At 38.7% G+C, this 25,982-nt stretch overlaps 1 protein-coding gene and 1 long non-coding RNA gene across 3 annotated transcripts; one reads left to right on the top strand and one right to left on the bottom strand.

Annotated features, from left to right (window-relative positions):
* The first annotated feature begins 4,371 nt into the window (after nucleotides 1–4,371).
* On the top strand, nucleotides 4,372–23,855 carry vsx2.L (visual system homeobox 2 L homeolog). Of its 2 annotated transcripts, none has more exons than XM_018230333.2 (5): nucleotides 4,372–4,711; nucleotides 12,603–12,684; nucleotides 17,443–17,566; nucleotides 22,473–22,653; nucleotides 23,545–23,855. In XM_018230333.2, exons 1-5 carry the CDS (start codon nucleotides 4,432–4,434, stop codon nucleotides 23,853–23,855), a joined length of 978 nt encoding a protein of 325 aa, XP_018085822.1. In that variant the 5' UTR covers nucleotides 4,372–4,431. The 2 variants fall into 2 exon arrangements, with proteins under 2 accessions (XP_018085822.1, XP_018085821.1); XM_018230332.2 differs by having other exon boundaries at nucleotides 4,411–4,711; nucleotides 23,482–23,855.
* LOC121397067 lies at nucleotides 22,218–25,886 on the bottom strand. The gene is made up of 2 exons (XR_005963409.1): nucleotides 24,434–25,886; nucleotides 22,218–24,339 (listed from the first exon to the last, which is right to left on the bottom strand). It is a non-coding gene; the product is annotated as an uncharacterized LOC121397067 (long non-coding RNA).
* Nucleotides 25,887–25,982: the final 96 nt, after the last annotated feature.

Here is a 25,982-nt window from a genome sequence, read left to right on the forward strand (position 1 = left end):
TGTCTATTTGCCCTTTGAGTTCTGTCTGCCATACCATCTAAAAGCACATAAGGTGATTGTGATTTCTGAATCTGAATCCATATGCTCTACTCTGGTATCTTCAGATACACCGAGCAACTGAGATCTGCAGGAGAACTTTCAAAACTATTGGATAGATGTTTCTTGTACCTTACTAATTGTTCTACTTGCACTTGCTTACAGATATTCACCAAATAGTACGAAAATATAAACAGGTGTCTAATGTAATGATGCATACCTATAATCCTATAATAGGGATATTTATGACATACATAACTATTGAATAGTGAAACACTCAGAGTAACACAGTCCATTTAAATACTTATTATTGCCGGAGGGGCAATTTAAAGGTACAGTTTAGTCAATGCAACAAAACCACACCACAGGAGTTCTTCCTCTAAAAACCTTTCCCTTCAACTTGGGCAACTACCATATAGCAGACCCCATGACTATGGGGTGCCCGGGCAGTAGTGGGGTCTGCTGTATGGTCCGCTGCTGTAAGTGCTCCCACATAGACCTGTTCCCTTTATGATCCTTATCGGGGGATGAAAACCCTACATCTCTTACAATATCCTACTAGTGGTGTCATGCCTCCAGTCTGGATTGAATGACTTCTTCATGGGTACCGTCTTCCCTGCTTTTTTGGATCATCTTTCCAAGCTGTTTGTTTTGGGTTTTTTTGTTAGGGGCTCTGGCACGTGCCCAATGTGGGTCACCAAGATAGAGATCATCCTTTCAATTAATGCTCCTAACATCCCCTGACTGTAGGTCCCTCCTCCAACCAACTGGATCACTCCAGTGAAGCTTCCTAATGACATCAACATCATGATGGCACTTAAAGGAACAGTCAGCAAAACAAATTACCTAATTTCCCCTGGGTCTCTCCTGATAATAGTTGCTCAGTGCTGGAATATAAGGATAAAACAGGGAAAGAAAAGAAAAAAGAAACCACATTGGCACGCCACTTCCAGGAAAACGGACATGGGGTAGCCCAGTTAAGATGGCAAATTTTGGATAAAATATATGGAAAAAATGAGAGAGAAATAAAAAGAAAATTATTACAAAAGGAATGCTTTTGGATCTGGCAACTGCAAACTAAATATCCACGAGGGTTAAATGAGGAGTATAATATGAACTGTTATCTGTAGCGTAAAATGTATCCAACTTATAAGTGCTTTTGGAATGTATCCAACTTTTAATGCTCTTAGAAATAGTTTCTTTGTATTCTTACATAAAATGTATCCAGTTTGATGCACTAACTTTTGATTTTTTTATAGATAATTGCATTGAACAACCCACTATCCAGGGACAGCTTACGGATAGGGTAAGATAGTCTTAATCATTGGGCTTATTTATACCGTATAATTGTTTTCGTGCAGCACACACAATTGTATTTGTGTTCTTCCCTATTCATTAGGTTTATGGACCTTCTTCTTTATATTTATTGATCTAATATCAAAAAAAGCTTTTTTTGCACAATTTTTGCACAATTTCTTAATTTCTGCAGTAAGGATCGGCCTGTATAGAAGAGGACTTTTATCACTTGAAGATTGGGACTAATACTACCTTAATTGGCCATAATCATTTTTTCATAAAAATCATTTTTCTAAAAAAAATGTTTTAATGTTTTCTAAACTTTTTATGAAGCTTTTTTATTAAGCGCTTATAATGTTTTAAAGTTTTTGGAAAAAACTGTTCACTGTGTATTACTGTTCACAATGCATTTTGCTTAATTATTTCACTTATATTTTGAATCATAGTATTAATTATGTAAATCACCTAGGGTTTTTAAACACTGTTTGAGAGTGAATCTGCATGTCTGATGAAGGGGCACGCCCCCGAAACGTTACATCACTTGACGAAATAAACATGCAGGGGAGATCCCCGCTACACTAGCCTGTGGTGTTTGGCAAATCTTTGTTGCACTTAAAGGAACAGCAACACCAAAAGATTAAGTATGATGGCACTTAAAGGAACAGTAACACCGAAATTTTTTTTTTAAGTTTTAAAGTAATGAAAATATCATGCAGTGTTGTCCTGCACTGGTAAAACTGATCTGTTTGCTTCAAAAACACTACTATAGTTCATATAAACAAGCTGCTGTGGAGCAATGGCGGAAATTGAAAAACGGCTATATGGCACAGGATAACACCATTAGACAAACAGAGCTTATCTGCTGTGTAACTTTTTTTCCTTTGAATAGTTGCCCCCATTGCTACACAGCAGCTTATTTTTATAAACAATAGTAATGTTTCTTAAGCAAACACAGCAGTTTTACCAGTGTAGGGCAACACTGCATTATATTTTCATTACTTTAAAACACTTCTATTTTTTGACGTTACTGTTCCTTTAATGGCTATGATCAAGTGCCCTATAAGCACCAAAGTTATATTTTTATGACAGATTTGAATACATTCCTGTCATCAGCAATGTGTCCATATGTATTTTTTTAAGACGTGATACTTGATAAGTCTACTTTTGATGGTAGTTTAATATGTACAGAAGTCTGTAAATAATTAGTTCTTTCAGCTATTTCTCAGAGATCATATGGTCTGATCTGTACATTTGCAGGATTTCCACTGTGGTAGAAGCAGTATCTCTCTTGAATGATCATAATTTCCTGCTAAGGTATTGGTGCACTGCTATAATCTCCTACAAAATATTAATATGAATTTTTACCTTCTCGCAGTTTACAAGCTCCTTTCCACTGTCTGTTGCAAAACTGCTCTGTGATTGGATAAAACAGGACCTATTACAGAAAGTTGAACTTCTTGCTCACTCAGCATCTCCTACATAATCTGCTCTGACCAAATGCAAGTGTAGTTACAAGACAGACATGGTGAAGTATTTTACGTGGGTTCCCCCAGCCTCCCAACATTCACTAAATCTGATACTCTTCCCCTATAATGATACCATTGTCTGCAAATAATTGTAATTATACAACCCATTTACCAACATCTCTTGTGATTATCATATTTATCAAAAAAGTACATAAAATTAAAGAGATACTAACTCCTGAAATGAAACTGTTTTTTTAAAATATCTCATAACTTCCTGATGTTTTTACATTACCTATCTGATGCCCCGTGTTCCTCTATCAGGGGGCTGCCATATTTGTGAAGAAATAGTCCATTAGTATTAGAAACTCTAAGTGGTGGGTTGAGAAAGGACATTAAAGTTGGCAAAACAGTCAGGTTTAGGAACTTCAGGTAACAATGACTTACAAAAAGGATCCACTTGAACTATAGGTAAATTTTTATGAATATCAATATTTTATGTCACAAAAAAACAACATATATGTGTGTGTGTGTGTGTGTGTGTGTGTGTGTATTTCTGATATGACCAGTCCTGCTCTCAGCTGAAATGCAGTTGTGGTCAGACATATATATCAGTCTGTACTCTATAGATGTGGGTTATATCAATATATATGGCTTTTTTTCACAATTATCACAACTTTGATCAATAATTGTGTGTATATATTTTTATTTTCCTATTATGGGCCATCACTCCATATTAAATTTTCACTATGATCTTATTTCACTCTCGTCCAACGTTTCGAACTGTGTTGGAACCAGTTTTATAGAGATAAAATAAAGGTCCCGCTGGCTGGGGATTGAAATGTTATAAATAATAGGATATATAAGTGTACACTATAAACGCAGTGCTGGTCCTTGCTATAAATATATTATACTTGACTTATTTTAAATATGTTATACTTGACTTTAAGATCCATATGACAGAAAACTCACTGGCACTTGTGTGTGTGACAAGGCAGGGGCATATTGTATTGGAGGCTTTTTCTTGCTTTAGTTCAGCGGCCGCGGTTATCTCTTCTAGTAAATAACTGACGTATGCATGAAAGAAGAAGGAACAGCTAAATGTTACTGTGCCCCCAGCTAGGACCCATTTAAAGGGCATTATTCTCACCTCCTGGGCCCCACTGCTCTTTACACAAGATACAACTCGTTGTAATGCAAATATAAGAAAATCCTGTGTGTTTATATAATCAAATTCTGCTTTGCCACTATGTATGTGTATGTATGTATATGTATGTGTGTGTATGTATATATATATATATATATGTATGTATATATATATATATATATATGTATGTGTATGTATATATATATATATATATATATATATATATATATATATATATGTGTGTGTGTAAGAGGCTACAATATTAGCACCTGACGCCTTGCTATACACACACATATATACACACACATATACACATGCACTTGCTCTCAGCTCCTCACTCTCCCCTGTCAGTGAGCTCCAGCTGTGCACTCTCTCCCCTGCAGCCCGCACCGCTCCCTGTCATTGGCTGCTCTGCTGTCACCCGGCTGGGTATAAAGGGACGTGCGGAGGCATTGGGAGCAGTTGCACTGGGACCAGAAAGGGGCCAATATGACCGGCAGAGAGGGGCCCCCCGCCCCCGTTCGGAGCACGGGATTTGGCATCCAGGAGATCTTGGGACTCAACAAGGAACCCCCTACACCCTCCCAAAGGCACCTGCACCCTTTAGCTCCTGGAACCCACCTGCTGGCTGCTCGCTCTGGCCTGGGGCTTCTGACAGCCGGGGGGATTCCCACCTTCTACACCCAGCCGGGGCTGTTACTGGGGGACCCCCCGGGGCCAAGAATACAGCCGGCGAGTCAAGAGGAGGGAAGCAGAACCTGCAGTTCAGGTAATGGGGCATCTGGGCAACAGGTGAAATGGCACAACTTTATTCCCCTGCGGTACAGAACATAGTATTAATTGTCACTGTCACACAACACTAACACACAGCGAGTCACACAATGCGCAATATCAACACTACCTTGGTTAACTCTCAGACACAACACGAAAGAACAAGGGATAACTTTAATATACAAAACGTCCAGGGCTGCACAGTAACACACAATGCACCAATTTAACATCAATCAGCAACACTTCCAGGCGATCCACAACATAAATACAAAACGAACAACGTCGCTACACTGTGCACATTAATAATCACAACATGAATGCTCTATATTTATACAAAATGCTAACAACACTGCTGTGTAATAGTGCTCAATATATGTACAATGCACAAGAGGGATACATCGTCCACAACACGTATACACATGACATCACAGCCAGGTATACACATGACATAACAGGTATACACAATGCACAGCAGTGATACACAACAGGTATACACGAGAAATATACACAGTATATACAGTGTTCAGAACTCCTGCCTACGTTGTTTCCTTGTCCGGGTTTTGATGTGGTTGGAAAATACAGACACAGGCTAAAAACTGTTAGTGGTCCAAGAGGGATTATAAGTAGCCTCAGCACCACGTTTGATACATCAGTATGCAGAAATGATTTTCCTAACAGGGCTTCTGTAACCCAGGGCTGGGCACAGTGTGGTCTTAAGTAAAGACTATTAAAGATTGTGAGAGGGAGAAGCAGGTATAGCGTTGAATAACACAAATACTGCGGTAAAGCTCGGCCCCTGCGGAGCGGATGGTATTTGTGGCTGAATCAGACAAACCACTTGCAATGAGTTCTCGGATATTGTTCCAAGCTTTGTTTGTTTCTCTAAATGACTCCCGATCGGTGTCTGGGCCACTGAACGTGAATCTCATTTTATCCAAAAAAAAATATGCGCTAAACTGCAGCAGCAGTATACAACCAGACAGGGAGCAACGAGATCTCCCCCAAAATCACTGAAATACCCAATTAGTAGTCATATTTACACAGCCCAGATTTTATTGAAACGAATAAAGGATAAGCGGGTGTATAGAGTTCAGTTGTGGGCAATAAGAGAGAGACAAATATAAAGGGTGTGTCAGTTCCCACTACAGGTATCAGCACTTAAAATCCCGCCACTAGATACAACTCAGGGCAAATACATGTATTTATTGGGGCATATATTGGCAAAGAGAAGTTATACTACCCCCCCCCCCAGTCAAAGGCTAAAAGGGGAATAATCTGGCGCTTTGTGAGGAAACACCCATCAGAAATCCTATACAACACACAGCAGATCCTATAGAAAATAGAGAGAGTGCTTAGTGAGAAATGGATCAGTTCTGTCTCTAGCCGCCATCTCATACGAATAATCCCCCAGCATAGCAAGTAAGGGGCGAATGATCGGGTAATCGTTTCACATAAACAGCTACACAAATAGGATCTGGTGTGATTGTGTGTGTGTGTGTCATCATTTGTTACTGTTCCACTGTGTTTCCATTTGTGTTCCCATTTGAGTCCCCATACGTTGTCTGTAATAACATTGCGATAGCAGATACAGGGGTCAGGAACAGAAGACCAGGATGACAAATACCATTGTCTCTGTAGGGTTTTCAGCAAGTGTGGGGAATCCCTGATTTTACTGCTAATATAAAAACCTTGGGTTATACCTGCCAGACACAGCCGAATTGTACGGTTGTACCCCGCTGCTGGCTAATGGGTCAGTTAATAGTCCCAGGTTGTCTGCATTCTTATCAGGTGTAAAACACTTGTCTAGAGGAGACATAACATGCTATATTTAACTCCACATTCTTATTTAATATTACATAAGTGTCGACATTGCCGTTCCATGACAGTAAAACCGCGTTTGTTTCATATACAAGAAGATAATGACAACGTTTCGGTTGATGTAAATCATTTATCAAACTGGCAAAGTCGTGGTCAGTTCCCTACAGCCCAGCTCTATAGTGGCCCTTGTGCATGTGCCTGACTGGGGGCAGAGCTAGTGGAGCAGCACTTTGTACCAACACTTCTTCATCAACGGCCTTTTGTGGTCATTGCTATCTGTTTATACAAATATAATGATAGTCTGGCCTCTGGATTGTGTTATATCTTCACATTCGCGTGTTTGTGCTCAAATATAAGCGGCTATTTCCTCCGACATTGTTTGCTGCACAAGGAATACAATAAGCGCGTCACGTGTGTGTGTATGAAACAAACACAAATATCCAGTTACCTATGTGATATCCCACAGTGTATTGTGAATTTCAATTATTACACACCGACCTATTCCATACACATGTGGTCCCCAGCGACCTAGCGCCTTTCTACCCAGTGTTAGTAAGACCAGTAGCTGCTACTACTCACATACAGCCCGGGAAGTGACAGCTTGACCGCTACTGCCCCCTCCTCGTTGTAATGGTATTCCTATTTAACTACTATTTGTATTCCAGACCAATTTGGCATTTCTGTTCCCTGCCAACAAACCAAATTGTTCTTTTGGCACAGTTTTGTTATCGCGATCCTTTAATGTAGAATAATGTGCCCGTTATTCTACCCGCTTTTATTATGGTCTTCTGTTTACGCCCAAGAAAGTAAATAATCAAATCTGTTTTAAATAAGGAATATACTTTTTGTGTAAAACTTAATTACTGCCTTGTATTTCCGGGATGCTGACTTGTATCCACTGTGTTATATAGTAATAATAGGTTATTTTAAATATAAGGAGATACAAAGTCTCTCATGCCCGTGATCAATAGAGGAATCCCATATATATATCAATATAATAGCAGTATTACTACCCCCAAATAAGTAGCATTTTGTGTATACGTGTTGTTCACAGATCTAATGCCTTACAATGTCTAATTCTGTTGGATATCATTTAAAGGAAAACATTAAATTCTACCTTATAATGGCATAATAATCAATGCCTTTGCTACACAGTTGTTCGCTTATATCTATATATATAGTATGCATCTATCTATACATTTTTATAATGAAAAATTATTATTGTTTTCTGGCAATAGCATTTCTCCTCTCTGTGTCTCTGATTACAAGTATTATAAGGCATTAGGGGATGGATTGGGGTGATTCTTGGCAATGGCGCGTGACTTTGGCCAGTAGTCTGGCATAATAAATTCCTTAAAACTGTGATTTTTGAATAGCTCTTTGTGTTTTGTATGGGATTGTATTATATTGCTCACATTGTATTTATTCCTCTGATTGATTTCACTTTTATAAGCAATCTTCTATCTTAAAAACATGTGCTAGGAATTGTAGTTGTACTTGTGGGCGCACAGAGTTACACTGTTAATGCACGAAATCAACTGCAACCCCCCTGCCAAGACCTGGGACTCTGCCATTTATATCCCTTCAGAAAACCCACAGGAGGATTAAAGGCCCAGCCGCAAAATGGGGTCAGATCGCTAACAGTAAGTTGCCCTGAATCCTCAGCCTGGAATTGCTCGGCCAAACAGCCAGATTGTTCCATTTTAACATACTGTCCATCAAGTTCCCCTCATATTGATCCGGTTTAACGGAGAAGTTCACCTTTAGATAAACTTTCAATATGTTATTGATGGTCTTAATCCAAGCAAATTTTCAACTTCTTATTCGGCCTCATTCCAGGCTACAACTGAATATGCAACCTTGCTGTGGACTTCCCAGCAACCTAAAAAGGTTGAGAGGGTTTAATTTTACCCTTCATCTTTTTTTTTTTTTTAAATCTTTTTATTCTCTGTTATTCATATACCAGTCTGCCTGGTGACTAGGATAATAAAACCCTAGCAACCAGTGAGCATTACGGTTCCAAGCAGCTATATTGATCCAGGTAGCTCACATTTTGGGTATGTGTGCACAGATACTTCTGCTTTTCTTTTAATAACGAAAAATGTAGAGTTTCACAGAGGTTCTATCTGATAGAGATTGGGAGAATCCAAAGGAACTACCCCTTTGAGGTGATGTAAACTTAAAACTAATATTTTAAAATATTACATCATTTATGTAATTTTAAGCAACACTTTTTCAATTGTTTTTAGTTATTTATACATATTTGCTACCGAAAGTAGTGCCTGCGTGCCTTTCTATTTTCTGCCCTGGTGGTTTATTAATTAAACCAGATTATTAACTGACCCATGAAGATGAATGCAAGGCATTGTGGGATTTGGAGTCTTGGCTAGAGGAGTGCTGGCTTTCTGCTACATAATTTCAAGAGTCAAAACCAGCAGTGCAGAAATGGACATACAATACTGCTTTCAATTACAAAACCATTTACAAATACCTTAAAAATCAATTTAGATTTTTTATTAATATATTTTGGAAAGTTGTTTAGATATATAATTTATTTATTTATTTATGTAGACAACATTTTATTCTTAGGGCTATGTTGGGTTAGTAATAGTAACAGTCGCGAATAATTCTCACTTACTCTAATGGTTGTTTACTCATATTTACTACACCTTTTATTGTGATAATATCATGTTCTCATTTCGTTCTTGTAATATGAATATTTCTATTTTGTGAGGACTAATAATATATAAATAATATATAAATATATAATATATAAATGTTCCTAATACTAATGTTTAGTAGTTGGGCATTTGGGCTAATATTTCGTCATTGTGCTTTAGTAATGTTATCCATGCCCGATTTGCTAGGTTAGTAATATTAGTAACTATTGCTAATAAGACAGTGGCTATATACAACATGTATCAAGTGAGAGCAAAGGTACTCAGTCCATTTATTCACCTGCGAGACCCACACTCCACTATTTAGTGAAAATATCAGTTTTTAATCATACTTGTGCATTATATATATATATATATATATATATATATATATATATATATATATATATATATATATATATATATATATATATATATATATATATATATATAAATAAATACGTGTGTGTGTGTGTGAAACAGGTAACTGCACTGCCTTGTTTTTTTCAGTTAATGTTACATTATAATAAAGTAGGAAGGAAAACGTATTTGTTCTTCCTAGGAAAGCTGCATTTATCTATTATCTAAGAAGAAGAAAAATTCGAAATCTTACGAACAAAAAGCAAAGGTGCAGATCCAAGGGCAGTGTCTGGCTGCAGGTTGGATTTAAGCTTAATTATCGGCATAGATTGGGCTACAAAATATTGTATATTCTGCATATTCATTGGTGATGTTATGGTTTTATATTGTGTGTAGAAATGCTGCAGAAAATGTACAATTGTTCTAGTGCAAGGAAACGAATAACTTGCATCGCCGAACTCTATTCTGTGCTTTGTGTACAAGACACTGGCTCCAGTGCACTAGAGATCCCATTGATGTATGTATCAAATGGAGTCCACACCATATTCTTCATCCAAAAGATCCATTCCACGTGAATTTGGCTTGGAGGCATTTGCAAAGATTCATCTCTTCTCCCTTTTATTTATACCTAAATAACATGCTTGTGTATTGTCTAAGGTTAATGTCGCACAGGAGAAATCTGTGTCTGTGTGTGTGTCTGCAATTGTCCCACAAATCCAGCAGCATATTTGCACACCTGTGTCCTTATATTGTGCATGAGACAGGGTAGCTGCTACCAAACCATCGGCCAGTCTCCTGGCATTATAAGCCCAAGGAAATGCAGTGTCTCAGGGAGTGAATGAGCAGTGTTTGTAGTACAATAAAACAAAAAGACTGGATACAGATGAATCTATAATACAATCACCAGTCTCACAATACTGGAAAAGAGCAACAGATGCATAATTGAAAACGATATTTTTCTTCTCTGCCTGGTTACTAGTCCTTTAAAGAAGCCAAACTAGATACAGGGCGCTCTTGACAGAGTCTGGTCTCCCCAGACAGGTAGGAGAAGGCAGAGTATCTGATATCCTGATTATAAATATGTCCTTCTTATAAAACATCCCCATCTAGTAATTGGGACTAATAATACAATTGTTTCCTAATTCTGATTAGTAATATTAATATTCTAAAATGTATTAATATTTATTTGGTTTATGTTATATTGTGTAAGTTACACAGCATTATTAATGTAAATGTTTCCTGACTCTCTCCTTAGGTATTAATCTAAATTTATTATTAATGAGGGTTAATTCCCGAGTTACAGGGGGCTATTTTCTAGTTATATGATTATACTACAGATTGCTATTCTCTTGTGATTTCTGGGTTAAATAATTATTTCCTTTTATGCTGGATTTATTATTCTAAGTGATCACAGCAGCAGGGATAAAGTAGCAACTAAGTGTACATATAATAGTCGGTCATTGAATTCATTTTAGCCATAGCTTTAATTCTGGAGTATGTCTGTATAGGAGTCAGGTAAAACTGCTAATCTGCTAATGTGGGTTCTACTTTTTATTTTCTATTAAATTAATGCTACTTTGATATTTTATAAAGGAAACTTTAACTAGTTTATAAAGGTCAATTTGTACATAAATGCACTGATAATAATGGCTGTTTATAGAAGAAAAAAAAATCCACCATCAGTTACAAGGAAAATATAACATATTTATAATTTTATGCTTAGATTTGAGAGAGCTGCCATATACATTAAGTTGGCTCAGGCATTATCCCCAGACAGCAGATGCATTCTGCAATCTATCTGATCTCTGGACTTGCTACTGCGACTCCAATGAAGCCTATGATGAATAAAACAGGAAGATCATCCAAACTGTAGAGCACATAGAGTTTGTATTTCCTCTTCATATGACCAGAATGGATCTCTGTACTGTATATATAGTGGGTCTCGATTATTTAATTTAATACAGTGGCATGTCTGCCTACAACAGTCAGCAGCTATTGAAATGATGTGTATAATTAATTCTAAAACAATTACTGGCTCACAAAGCCGACTCACAAGCTTAATCTGGGTCCCCTGAGTAAAAGCAAAAGGGGTTGTTCACCTTTAAAATAACTTTTAGTATGATGTAGAGATTGATATTCTGAGGCCATTTGCAATTGGTTTTCATTTTTTATTAGTTGTGTTTTTTGAGTTATTTAGCATTTTATTCAGCAGCTCTCCAGTTTGCAATTTCATGTATCTAATTGCTAAGGTCCAAATTACCCTATAACCATGCAATGATTTGAATAAGAGACTTGAAGTTGAATAGTAGAGGGTCGGAATAGAAATATGAGTAATAAAAAGTAGCAATAACAATACATTTGTAGCCTTACGGAGCATTTATTTTTTTAGATGGGATCAGTGACCCATTTGAAATCTGGAAAGAGTCAGAAAAAAATGCAAATAATTAAAAAAAAATAAAGAAAAAATTAAGGCCAATTGAAAAGGTTCTTAGAATTAGCCATTCTCTAACATATTAAAAGTTAACCTAAAGGTGAACCACCCCTTTAAAAAACCCTGCTCAATTCCAGGGGAAATTTCAGATCTGGTACATCTCTAATAAACTGCATACACATTAACCATGATTTTTTTTGTAATATACAATGCTAATAGCACTTAGATGTGTAGTAGTATATAAAGGTGTTTAATGGGTACCATACTGATCCAAACTGCACAGTCTCAACATATATTTGCAAGCAACCATCTTACTGAAAGTTTTGGGGAAGAAATTACTTCCAATGCCAATGACTAAAGGGTGCCATTCTCCAAATGTTAATTTGCCTGCACATAGACTTTAAGGCCACCACATAAGTGATTAATCAAGGTAGGGCAGATTTCTAGTAAGCAAATTTTAAAGGGGCATATTTCACTATGCATGTGAAATGTCTTACATTGCTCTTTTGAGCAGTTTTGCAGTGTAAAAACTGCTTATTAGCATAATAAAATGCCATGTATATTTGTGTACTGAGGCTTGCAATTAATTAACTTATAATAATCTTTGTTTTATCTTTGTACAGATTCAGAAGATGTTTCTTCCAGTGACAGAAAACTTCCCAAATCCCTCAACCAGAGCAAAAAACGGAAGAAGAGGCGGCACAGGTACCCCAACATCATGTTTGAGGGGAATAGGCCCAAAATAAAGTTCGGCGTTTTCACAGGGAATAAGGGAGCCATCAGATCGTTCAGGTCAGATGATCTATACGATAAGATTGTATATAAAATGGAATGCTACACAAAACAACATGGCATATATTTTATTACTAGCAATTAAGGAGTAAGGGTAAAGGTTCAGACAGCTGAGGGAGGGTACCTTATCTGCCTCTCTTGTAGGATTGCTAGATACAGGCAGATATGAAGAACAGCTCATGCCATTTCACCCCAGCTGTAATACAATACTATTTTATTTATTTTTCCAAATCAAAATGGTGTGTCTAATTTAGCTAATGACAAATTAAAGTTGCACAATAAAACATGCTCACCAACAGGCATCACCACCAGCATTAGTTATATGAGGCTTCATTTGGACCTAGATTGCAACTGTTTTATATGTTTTATACTACAGCAACAAAAACATATAGGGTAGCTTTCTCATCAGTACATACAGTAAATGCATCTCTACTTACTCTCTACTTAATAGTATTTATATTTATATTAATATGACCATAGCCTTAAAATACAAGATGAATACGTTGGGGGCGCTAGGGTGGCACATGATCTAAATACAGTGTTAATTGTCAGTGCACGTCATAGTAATGACAATTCATATTGTTATGCCTTGTGGTGTCAAGCTCCTGTGACGATGTTGCTTTCAGAGACAATTTGGATCCGTAGTGTTCCAACTACAGAGCAGCTTCAGCAATCAGTGGTCCCTTTCTGTGACAAGCTGGCTGCCTGTACATCTAATTTTTTGGGGAAATTAGCTATGGTTAGGGTTGCCACCTGACCGGTAAAAATGATGGTTGATCCCAATGTTATTAATAGGGAAAAAAGATAGATATATAGGAAGGCCGGTATTTTTTTTCCAGAAAAGGTGGCAACCCTAGCTATGGTAGGCAGGTAAGCAGAAGATCAGGAGCATAAAGACAGGGACACAGCGTCTTCAGGCAACAACATGCCTTTATTCAGAAGACACAGGAACACAGTTTATTAGTGTTTTAACAGCACACATTAAAAACTTTTCCCCACTTTAGGTTTCTCACCGTACAGATTGGATTCCACACTCTGGAATATTCAGGCATCTCATTAAACGCCCCTTTTAATCTCCCCTCCAGGGACACAAATTCACCAGCTTCTGGTCTGGCTCACCTTCAAGCTTTCCTCAATCCCTTTAGACTCAATCGCAATCAAATGGTCATGTCTCCCTCTGCTCCTGGCAGTGACAGGCAGCACTACCAGCCCCACTGGGAGTTCCTAACACAGACAAGTAACCTCTCCTGTTCTGTGCCCTGCTCTGAGAGACCTTCCTAACACTTAAAGGGGAAGGAAACCTCGTCGGCGCTAACCCCCTCCCCCCTCCCGTGTATTGCCCCCCCTCCCTCCTCCCCCCTGGCCTACCCCTCCCGCTGGGCAAATGCCCCTAACTTGTTACTTACCCTTCTGCGCAGGTCCAGTCCAGGGAGTTCACAGGCGACATCTTCTTCCACGCGATCTTCTTCCTCCTTTGACCGGCGCATGCGCAGTAGGATCATTTCGCCGGTACGATCTACTGCGCATGCGCGTGACTTTTGGCGCATGCGCAGTAGATCCGTACCGGCGAAATGATCCTACTGCGCATGCACCAAAACGCCGGTCAAAGGAGGAAGAAGATCGCGTGGAAGAAGATGTCGCCTGTGAACTCCCTGGACTGGACCTGTGCAGAAGGGTAAGTAACAAGTTAGGGGCATTTGCCCAGCGGGAGGGGTAGGCCAGGGGGGAGGAGGGAGGGGGGGCAATACACGGGAGGGGGGGTGGGGGGTTAGCGCCGAGGAGGTTTCCTTCTCCTTTAACTTCCACTTCATGTGGAAAGTGAGCTCCAACAAGCGAACTGGACCCCCGGAATGCAATGCCTGTTCAAACACTATAGCTTCCAGGGCCAGCCAGCAAAATACTTTAAACAGAGAAACCATTCTCTGTTTAGACATATCTCCCTTGCAGCTTTTAACTCCTACAGGAGAGAAATTAAAGGCCAAACACACCTTTTTACACTTCTCTGTGGCCATGCTACCACAACACTTAAGGTGGCCATACACGAGCCGATAAAAGCTGCCGACAGACCAAGTCGGCAGCTTATTGGCCCGTGTATGGGGGCCCCCGACGGGCTTCCCCGATCGAGATCTGGCCGAAAGTCGGCCAGATCTCGATCGGCCGGGATTAAAAATCCCGTCGGATCGCGGGGCGCATCTGTTCGTTGATGCGGTCCCGCCATCCGACCGCCCGTTTGCGAATGCTAGGATCCGATCGTTGGCCCTAGGGCCCACGATCGGATCTGCCCGATATTGCATATCGGAGGGAGATCCGCTCGTTTGGCGACATCGCCAAACGAGCGGATCTATCCATGTATGGCCACCTTTACTTAACACTTATGTCTGACTGCAACTTTTATGGTACTGTTACAAAACAAGCAGGAATAGGCAATATTTCAGCTATATTCAATCCTGTTAATAAGGAGATTGAAAGTTTTGCAAAATAGGTTGCATAGTGTCATTACTCTGCCTGGCACAACTTATGGTATGGATCAAACAGCCTTTATTTCGAGAAGAAATGTTTGTGATAGGTAAATGGGCCCATACCTATTGCCATATTTATAGTTTTGCCCCCATTTTGCCTTCTAAGGATCTCCAAGGGGTATTCCAATAGTGGCAACAGACCCAGCAACTGCAGGGAATGAGAGGGCATGATATTCAATATTAGTGTATGGAAAAGAGATCTTAAAGAGCAGTTTACTCAGCAGTATACTTCTGTTTTAATAGTTTCTTAAGCTAAACAGGGAAACTGAAGCTACTCCACGTTCAGTCCTTGTGTGGTAGATCATTAGATTACCAGTATATACAGTAATCCTTTCCCTTTTCACTTTGTTGTGGCAGTTTTGCAAACACAAACCCATTATGCAGGGAGATTATCTATACACTGGTAATCTAATTATCTACATCACAAAGATCAAACATGGAGTAGCTTCAATCTCCCTGTTAAAACAACTGTTTAGGTCAAGAAGTAACAAAAAAACATCGTTTTTTTTCTTAATTAAAACAGGACAAAGTATCTTTGGCACAATCTATATTCCCTCTATAACTTTTAATAAACAAGGAGGTAGTTTACCCCTTAATTTTCATGGTTTGAGTAGATGAGGTCCCTTAAATAATTTTTCTGTGGGGGGGGCTTAAAGGGGTGGTTCGCCTTTAAGTTAACTTTAAGTATATTATGGAATGGTCAGTTCTAAGCAACTTTTCAATTGGTTGTCATTATTTATTTATAGGTATAGTTTTAAAATTATTTGCCTTATTTTTCAGGCGCTTTCCAATGGGGGTCATTGACCTCACCTAAAAATATATGCTCTGTAAAGCTATACATTTGCAAGCACATAACAGCAGTACCCCTTTCCCTATAATCTACTTTTTTTCATTGGGTTCTGTTGGTGAAAGAGGCAACAGGGTACCCATGCTTGCACTGCATTTATCAGGTTTCTGCAAGGTATACAAGATCATCAAAGACAGTCCATAAACTTATGATTAAGGTGGTGGGGGGGGGGGGCTGAAACACGTTAGGCATCCATTTCACAGCAGCCACCTGTTTTTTTAATGTTACAACAAACACTGGTTTTTACTTTATGAGGTGGTGTGGCCTTAATTTTTTCTTTTTTAGTCCATAAACACCTCTTCTTTACAAATGACTAAATACTCTTTGCTGACTAGGTCATACATGCTCTTGCCATTTTATATAATAAACAAAAATACCAATACAATTTTGGGTAGCTGGGAAAGAAACAATTGGTTTGTATACTTGTCCGGCAAGAAAACCGATTTTGGTCCGTAGGAGATTGAGTAAGGTGCCTTCATGGGTGCTATAGTGTAATGTTGTCATACTGGTGCTAACCTGCTGTATTTATGTACTTTAAGTAGCCATACATGTATTGATATGGATGGGTGGGAGATTGGGTTGGCCGACTTGGACGTCACTGAAAGTAGAGGGAAATGGGGTTGGACACAGTGGTGCTTCAGTGAATTGAAAAGTTAATTTTATCACTAACTTATTGATTCTGCCACAGGAGGTAGAAAGTAGTTATATTCTGATACACTCCGATTCCTCCCACCTGCCACACTAACATGTCACACTAGTACTGTGTCACACTAACATGCTGTGGTACTGGTAATTTATCAAAACCTGTTTATATATAACATGGAAGTGATTATTATTATTGACTAAATAGGTTGCTTCATTTGGAAGTACTTAGTAGGGTATCAGTGGTGCAACAACAGAGGCAGCAGATCCAATAGCTCCTGGGGGGGAGGGGCACTGAGATGAGGCAAAGTTTCAGCTTTTGTGTAAAATCCTTGTGAGGCAACTTCGGAAATCCGAAGAGATTAGTCGCCTGAAGTAGAGAAGGTTTGTCGCTGGGCCACACTAGATGTTAAACATTTTGATCCATAGGACAGTGATATATAATATACATTTCTTAGCATGTTACCCCAGGAACAACTCTAGTGAGTGAGACAGGTGGTGAATTAGCAGACTATGCCAGGAAAAAAAACCAAGGATTGTGTTCACATTAATATTTCTTTGCTATGAACTGACAGGAGAAGCATCTGGGGTGTGTGAATGGTTCATAGCCTACAGTGTTTGGGTACTGTACATGTCTTTACACAGATTGTTATTGCTTTCCAGGACAATCTTCACTTCTTACCAATTGGAAGAACTTGAAAAAGCATTTAATGAAGCTCATTACCCTGACGTCTACGCCCGAGAGATGCTGGCCATGAAAACTGAGCTCCCAGAGGACAGAATTCAGGTATAATGGATTACTGACTTTAATGGTAAATACGAAAATCGTAGGAGACTATTTGATCATTTTGTCAGAGGCGGAGCCTAGGTTACTACATTATAAGAAAACTATACTCCTGAACATTATCAAAATTACATAATAATGTAATAATTTGGTTTGATCATTGGAGAGGCTGATTGCTTTACTCTGCACACACACAATGTCCTTTGGCCCAGCTGTGGGCAGCATTTCTTTTTAGTCATTCAAAAAGCCCTCGATATCTGTTACTGAAATACATCTTTTGATTATCTAATTGTTTAGCCTTGTCAGATACTATATATTCTGATCACAAATCACAGAGCTCTAGAGCATATACATTTTTAGGAAAATGTTTACAGGAGGTGATTACACCCCTTTAGAGCTGTATTTTTTCTTACAAAGGCAACAGCCCAGACTCTTTGCAAGTGATCCCCAACCCTTGATAAAGGGTCCAGTAGGGCCCGAAACATTGCCCTTGTTTGTTCATATATGGGCTAAATAAATCACTACAGATTTTGCATCAATTCAAGTGTGCTACTGGATTTCTTACTTTGGATGTATAAGTTGACCCAAAAAGCAGACGAGGGTCTTCCAGTTTAGCACCTGAAACCTACACAGGTTTAATGAGGGTAGAGCAATCCTAATTGCTGCTAGTGATCCCCAACCAGTGACTCATGAGTAACAGGTTGCTCACCAACCACTTGCATGTTGCTCCCAGTGGCCTCAAAGCAGGTGCTTATTTTTGAATTCCTTGCTTAGAGGCACGTTTTGGTTGCACAAAAACCATGTGTACTGCCAAACAGAATCTCCTGTAGGCTACCAGTTCACATAGAGGATACTAAATAGCCAATCACAGCCCACTGTGTTGAGTTTTTAGTGTTTTGTAGTTAATGGGAAAGCAATGCCAGTGTCTGTCCATGCCCCCAATTTTGTGGTAGGTTGCATGAAATTAAATGTCTGATGACTGAAATTGGTTTGGATTTTGTAGAGCAGTGTGGGCCGATTGTTGCGGTGGAAGGACTATGATTGTAACAAGTGGCATGAGTGCCTGTATGAAGTGAAGGCCCAAAAATATTCCAGCATTTGGGCCTCCTACTGGATTGTTTTAACACTAGTGTGGTTTATATTATGTTGGCTCCTGGACCTGGACCTCTATAGGTTGAATTTGCATTGTGATTGTGTTCTTTTATAGCAGCTGTAACAATTTCACTTTATATGGCTAATGAGATGCAACTGACTGGGTTGATTTCTGGATGTTAAATAATTGTAGAAGTTACTTTGCCATTGGTTGATAGCATACATGGTTGGGTTGTTTCAGCAAGGTGCAAAAGAGAGTTCCCACTATTTATAGAAGATAGTATCGGTACACGATCCATTATTCAGAAACCCGTTATACATCTCCCATAGACTTGATCTTATCCTAAAAATATTTATAAATGTCCTTTTTTTTCTGTAATAATAAACAGTACATTGTACTTAATCCAAACTAAAATATAATTAATCCTTATTGGGAGCACAACCAGCCTATATGGGTTTATTTAATTGTTACATGATTTTTTTTAATAGACTAAGGGCTCTTACACACAGCCGTTTTTCTCTGCGCTCCCCTGCTTTTCACTTTCTTCTGTTCAGCCGCAGGGGAGCGCAGGAGTAGACGCAGTAAATTATTTTGAAGGGGGCTGTACTCACACAGACGCATGTATGCGCCAAACGCAGGTGAAAAGCAACATGCTGTGTCCCAACCTGCGTTTGGTGCTTACATGCGTCTGTGTGAGTACAGCCCCTTCACAATAATTGAGTGCGTCTACTCCTGCACTCACCTTATGGAAAGATCCATTATCCAGAAAACCCAAGGTCCCGAGCATTCTGGATAACAGTTTCCATACCTGTACAATCAAACCGATAGCTCTTCAGCTGTTGTTGAACTGTAGCTTGTAGCCTTGACAGTAACCATTATGATATAGTTATTGCAGAAGGTTGGTTGTGGTTTGTGAAATGTCTGTCCATATAAATTAAAATATAAAGGGTCTTGTTAAGTAGATTCAATGGTGGGGCCCCTTTGGATTGCAGTGGTTGCCACAATGTTATTGGAGCGTTTTTAAAGTTAAAAAAAAAAAAAAAAATCTTTTCCAATCACTAATGGTTTCCCATATCCCTGTGCGTCTTCAGACTCTGCCAGTGACCCTACCAACACAGCTGCTGATTGAAATCGCTTGTCATCACTCGATGAGATATCAGAGCATCTCGTTAATGTGCTAATGACCTCATGATAATCTGATGTCTGATGAGACAAGAGTTCCCCCTCCCCGTCCCAAGTAATTAGTTAAATGGGAGGAAATGTTTTGTTGAGGAACTGCTGGAGATAGAGGACTAAGCGCAGTATTAATTAGCATGGGTCAATGCTGGGTCCCAGAGCTGAGAGGATTTAATTTCCCGAGGCACTTCAGGAGCATTGATTCATCTTGAAATTAAGTGATTTTTCAATCAGCTTTCTGCAAGGACAGGAATCATGATGCTCCAACCCCTCATCTTCAGCCGATACAGAATAATGGAAAGAAAACTGCAAAATTCTCTAAGGGTATCTTACCTGGAATAAGTCCGAGAAAAAAATCCAAAAATTGGCTTTTCGTTTCTTGCTAGAGCTGGCACTGTCACTTTTCTTTCTTTTTCACAGAGAAAATCAGAGTTTTCTGTTTAGAACACTAATTGAACTAAGCAGAGAAATTATGAAACTCTGTGCAATTATTCCAATAGATATCTGTAACAAAGAAACATGCTCATGTGTTTTGCCATTTTAGTGTGAAAACTCTACATTTATAATACATATAGATAAACTATGCAATGAGGGTTTACATATTATTTTAAAAGCTATTAAGGTAGTGATCCATCCTCCAGGCCAGGGTATCCAGCCTTTAGGCATCTGGCTGAATGTATGAATAAGGTACAAGTGGCCATGCACATGAATGGTCATCTTTCATTGTTCTGTTCATCAGGACTGACAGTGCAAGTTGGCAGCTGCAGGAAGTGAAGAATAGTGAGACTGCTGGTAACAACTGCAGGATTGTTAATGCAATAAACCCCAATGAAAGCCCCACATTAACAATTTTTTCTCAAAGCTCCTTAAAAATTCCCTTTTAGAGGAACTGCTTAGATAGTCTTCTTCTACAGTAACACACCCTTGACCTATGCACTTGTTTCCCACCTCTTTTTGTTTCGGTCTCTCCTTTTTCTAATAGATTGTAAGCTTTTGGGGCCAGGCACCTCATCTGAACTGTGTATTGAAAACACTTTTCTTATTCTCACTAATTTACTATAACTGTACCCCTCTGTGACTATGCCTTGTTAAGCACTGCATACGTGTATATATATATAAAAAGCGCATGCATGCATACATACATACATACATACATACATACATACATACATACATACAATAACAGGCCTACATTTGCCTCAGGTCAAGTACCTATAGCAGCCAAGCTTTCAAATGTCAGACCATTAATTAGTATCTGCTGATTTATTCATGTGGAATACCAGCACAACTTTTATAACATTACCAGTTTGAGCAGCCATGTTGGGGCATACGCATGAACATAATGAGCGAACGCTGCAACTTGCTTATTATGCGCATGTGCGTGACGTCAGAAGCTCATTTTGCACATGCGCTCTGTACAACATGGCCACTTGCACCAGGAGCTCCCTCCCGGGGGGCAATTTAACAAAAAAAACTACCGTTTATTGGTACTGTAACTACTGTTATTACCAACCAGAGTACAGGCTCTATTAGCCCACATCTTTGGTTGCGGAAAATATTTTCGCCCAACAGGTGTCCTTTAAAGGATCAGTAACACCAAAAAGTGTACTGTTTCCCTGCACTGGTACATTTGGTGTGTTTGATTCAGAAATTCTACTATAGTTTTTATAAACATGGTGCTGTGTAGCCATGGGGGCAGCCATTCAAATATCAGGTTACATAATAGATGCATTGTGTTGAATACCGTTGTATGCTATTACAGAGCTTATCTGTTATCTGCTATTTATCCTGAGCCTTTTTGCCTTTTTCAGCTTAAATGGATGCCCCCATAGCCACACAGCAGTTTATTTGTATAAACTATAGTAGTCTTTCTAAGCCTTTTACCAATTCAGGACAACAGTACATTATATTTTTAATTAACTTAAAACGCTTTTATTTTTTGGTGTTACTGTTCCTTTAAGTCTACAAAAATATCATTTAACCCAATAGGCTTGTTCCCCCCATAAGGATTAATTATAGCTTAGTTTGGAACAAGTACAAGGTACTGTTTTATTATTACAGAGAAAAGGAAATCATTTGTTTTGAAATTGAATATCTTGAATAAAATGGAGTATATGGGAGACAGCCTTCCCATAATTCAGAGCCTTCTGGATATTTCCAGATAACGGAACCCATACCTGTACTTACAAACCATAGAAACATACGGGAATTCAGGATTTTTTGCATGTGGATAATCGTTTTTCTTTCTTGAAAAAAAACCACATAAAGCAGCAATTTTCTGCTATTTCTGGAAATTAGCGATCCTAATTTTCATGTGATTTTTGATAAAATATTAAAATATTTTATTGCAATAAAACTCAAAAAAAAAAAAGTCACACACTATACAGCCAGTGATATTCATATAATTTTCTCAAAGTTACAGCTGCAGATAAACATGTTACCGATTAGACAAAAGTGTACACTCCCTAAATTAATCCCTTTACTGGGAAGAACTTTTTCATTTTATATCTCTGGAACTTTTAAGGAGAGAGCACTACGTACATTTATAGCAAGAGTATTACTATATTTATCATTTTAGCTGCAAACTCCATTATGAATGCTATAACATTTAATGACATCTTATGCCTTTATTTTGGTTAGGTTTGGTTCCAGAACAGACGAGCGAAATGGAGAAAAAGAGAGAAATGCTGGGGTCGAAGCAGCGTGATGGCTGAATATGGTCTGTATGGGGCAATGGTTCGACACTCAATTCCCCTCCCAGAATCAATCTTAAAATCGGCGAAGGATGGCATAATGGAGTCCTGTGCTCCCTGGCTTCTGGGTGAGAAATGAATTCCGTCATAGTTCACTGCATGGCCCAATGAATATGTACTGTATGTAAACATATTATTTCAGCACAACTTCCTCCTCCTCATCAGTTAATTTTATAGCACCTGCAAGTTACTTCATCTACAACACTTTTAATTCTCAGTTTTGTTTTTGATTTATAAACTTCTTGTCATAAACCCAGCTGCCACTTTTCTGTATACAAGGTATGCTAGGATGGCATGCAGCGTGTTTTCTTTCACTGCAATGTATTATTCCAAACAGGGTCTCCAGCAGACCTTCCCAGGTAATGTGGCAACTCGTTCAAATACCTCATGGACTTTAATGAGAAAATAATGAACCAAACAACAATAAAGAGCAGTGGATATTAAGTAGCTCTGTTTCATATGTAGGGGCAGACTTATGAAAATTAAAAGGTAAAATTCTTAAAATCCTTTTCCAAATTCAACCCTTTTTTTCCCATTGTTTTTTTCAACAGAAAAATAACAGCTTACTATTATTGAAGACAGGGTTTTCCCTGCTCAAAAAAACTGCCATTGTGCCAATAGTCTATGTGCCATAGGGGAACATTTCTAGGCAAAAAACTTTAAAATAAGCATTAGGAACAGGGATATCAACTTCCTCCAATCTTGTCCATGCGTGATAATCCTCTCACAATAAAAGTGCTTGGGGATGTGGTCTAGAAATTGCTGGAGTGGTCCAGCGTTATCAGCATTTTATGGCAAGATTTAAAGGATCATACACTCCTTCAGCCAGTGCCACGCGTTGTCATTTTCCCTACTCCTATTCCTCTTAATTTGCTCTTTATCTCTACTGTTTTCAGTTCAAGATGGCTTGCAAATGCCCAGACGATTTTCTAAACCAGAATACCAACAATTCTTTGCAGGAATGCACAAAAAGACACTGGAGACAGCAGCAGATAGAGTGCAGCAGCCTGAACAAGAAGCACCAGCTCTTCCAAGTCAACCCACAACCAATGAAAGAATGGAGCCTGAGCTGTCAGCTCCCATCTCAGAGGAGGAACTAAGGGAGAACAGCATCGCAGCATTACGTGCCAGAGCACAAGAGCACAGCGCTAAAGTTCTGAGGAGCACTAACTGTGAGACGCCCGCAAGGAAACATGAAACAGAAAATGGAGAGGATGAAGAAAAGAAACAGAGAAGTGAATCACTAGAGCAGCAAGAGCCAAAGGTCTGAAAATGAAGAACTTTATCCCTAACAGTTATCCACCCATGAACTGAGCAAGAGACTTCTCAGGTATGGGGTAAGGAGAAGGCCAGGGGAGTCCTTTCATGTTAGTTTATTTTGTACTGCTGAACTAAACACACTAGGGCTGTTAGATTCAACATTAAGGTCTCCATCTCAGGACATATATATTTATATATATCACAGCTATAAGGACTGGAGTTTAAAAGTGGACTTTGAGTGGACTTGCAGGGAAAACATTTTCTAATGATTAAAACAGCAATAGCCATACTAACCCCTATGGGACAAACAACAAACGTCCTAACAGGTTAGTTCTATTCATAATCTAATTTATGCTGGTGAATTAATGGACTTCCTTATAAGAGAAATGCCCATAATGTGATGCATCTGCAGAGTCTCTATTCTCATCACTGTAAATACTGTACAGATAAAAGTGAAGGGTTCTTTAGCCTACTTGTGATTGCTGTGTCATTGTCTGTAAAATAAAACATGTATATAATTAATATACAGTTTCAGCCTTTTGTTCGTGAGCATGTCATAATGAACAGATATTGCTTTAACTGGCCTACCTGCAGCAGGTTCTGTGTTCCTGAGGGGTTGGTGAAAGCTCAACAATTCCTGGAATGCCATCAGCTGGCACATTATTGGTTAGGAGCTGCCTTAAAACTGCAGAGATTCTCAGCAGAGAGAGTGTGGGCTTACAAGTAGATAATACCTCTTAACAGAACCATTAAGATCCAAGGGAGGCTGAAAGTGAGAAGACACCATAGAGGGGCCATTCATAGCTGCTTTATATTAAACAGTACATCTCATCCCTTCCTTTAATAAATTAAAATTGTTAAAGTTGTTGCTGTGGGAAAAATTCACATCATGTTATAAAAGATGGCTAATAAGAAATAAGAAAACCTGACTGATAGGACTTTGCTGTAGGTGTACCAAAGTAGGTTCTGTTACATAATAAAATAAAGTAAGATATTAGCTAAAGTAGAGGCTCGTTTTAACAAAAGCGCATAAAACATTTCCTTTACATTTAGTATAATTATAGTGACGGTTTGCATACTTTACATGTCTATGCAAATGACCCACCTTCCATACCATACACAAAAGAAAATACACCCAAGAATTAGAAGTGCTGCAACAAAAACAAGCTGGTTTCAGTAACCATACCACCACCAACTACTCTTCTGCACAGGGAATTATTAGTAATGATAATGATCTGACTCTGCATGGAAGACTGCAGCTGGAATATTACTAAACTACTGCTGTACATTAAAGAAAACTGTACATCACAAAGGATTTAAAATAAAACTCTAAAAACAGAATTGGCTTAATCCAGTGCTATTGTGTGCACACTTTGATTGCAGTTATTATGGAAGTAGAGCAGGCTATAAATGGTAAGCAATACTTTTTGCTGAGTGTTAATATGCAGTGTACAGACCCAACAATATATACCTGGAGTATATAAACATTGTGGCACTTTATAAACTACAACTCCTAAAGCCTCTGTCAATGGAGCACCGCCTCCGCAATAATGAGCATTTTCCCCACCGTACCACTTACCTAATTTCATTGAGGTAGATGCAAAATTTTGACAATATAAGTCAGCTGAATGTTCATGTATATATCGGAGTACTTTTCTTATACAGAAAAAAACATAGGGTAATTTGTGAGGAAACAAGTGAAATTGAGGAGTAGTATACTCTGTTCAGCAGTTCAGTGGATATGACTTGTGATACTTTTCATCTATTGTTTTAATCATGAAATATGTTTTTTGTTATTTACTGAGCTAAACTGGGCAATCATGAAAACGGAAACAACTCCAGGTTTGTTCCTTGCAAGGTAAACAATTTGATTATCAGCACAGAGATAACCCCCCTGCATAAAGTATTTATGCTGATCGGTAGTCCTAACAGTCACAAAAAGGGAGAGGGGAGGGGTTATATACTGGTAATAAAATGATTTACCTTGCCAGGGCCAAACATGGAGTAGCTTCAATTTCCCTGTTTGAACTGTTAGGATGCTCAAGTCTGCCATAAAACAATAAGTCCATTACTGTAAAGTTTCTCAAACAACGGTACAAAACGTAGATTCGCACATTGAGTAATTAAATCTGTCCTA

The sequence above is a fragment of the Xenopus laevis genome, chromosome 8L (genome assembly GCF_017654675.1).
Source record: "Xenopus laevis strain J_2021 chromosome 8L, Xenopus_laevis_v10.1, whole genome shotgun sequence".
Taxonomy (NCBI): domain Eukaryota; kingdom Metazoa; phylum Chordata; class Amphibia; order Anura; family Pipidae; genus Xenopus; species Xenopus laevis.

Bases quoted from the DNA above. Each gene is read 5' to 3' on its own strand.
- vsx2.L (XM_018230332.2), top strand. From the start codon at position 4,432: ATGACCGGCAGAGAGGGGCCCCCCGCCCCCGTTCGGAGCACGGGATTT. The intron at 12,685-17,442 runs GTACCCCAACAT...ATTGCTTTCCAG, and splicing joins CGGAAGAAGAGGCGGCACAG to GACAATCTTCACTTCTTACC. The intron at 17,567-22,472 runs GTATAATGGATT...TATTTTGGTTAG, and splicing joins TCCCAGAGGACAGAATTCAG to GTTTGGTTCCAGAACAGACG.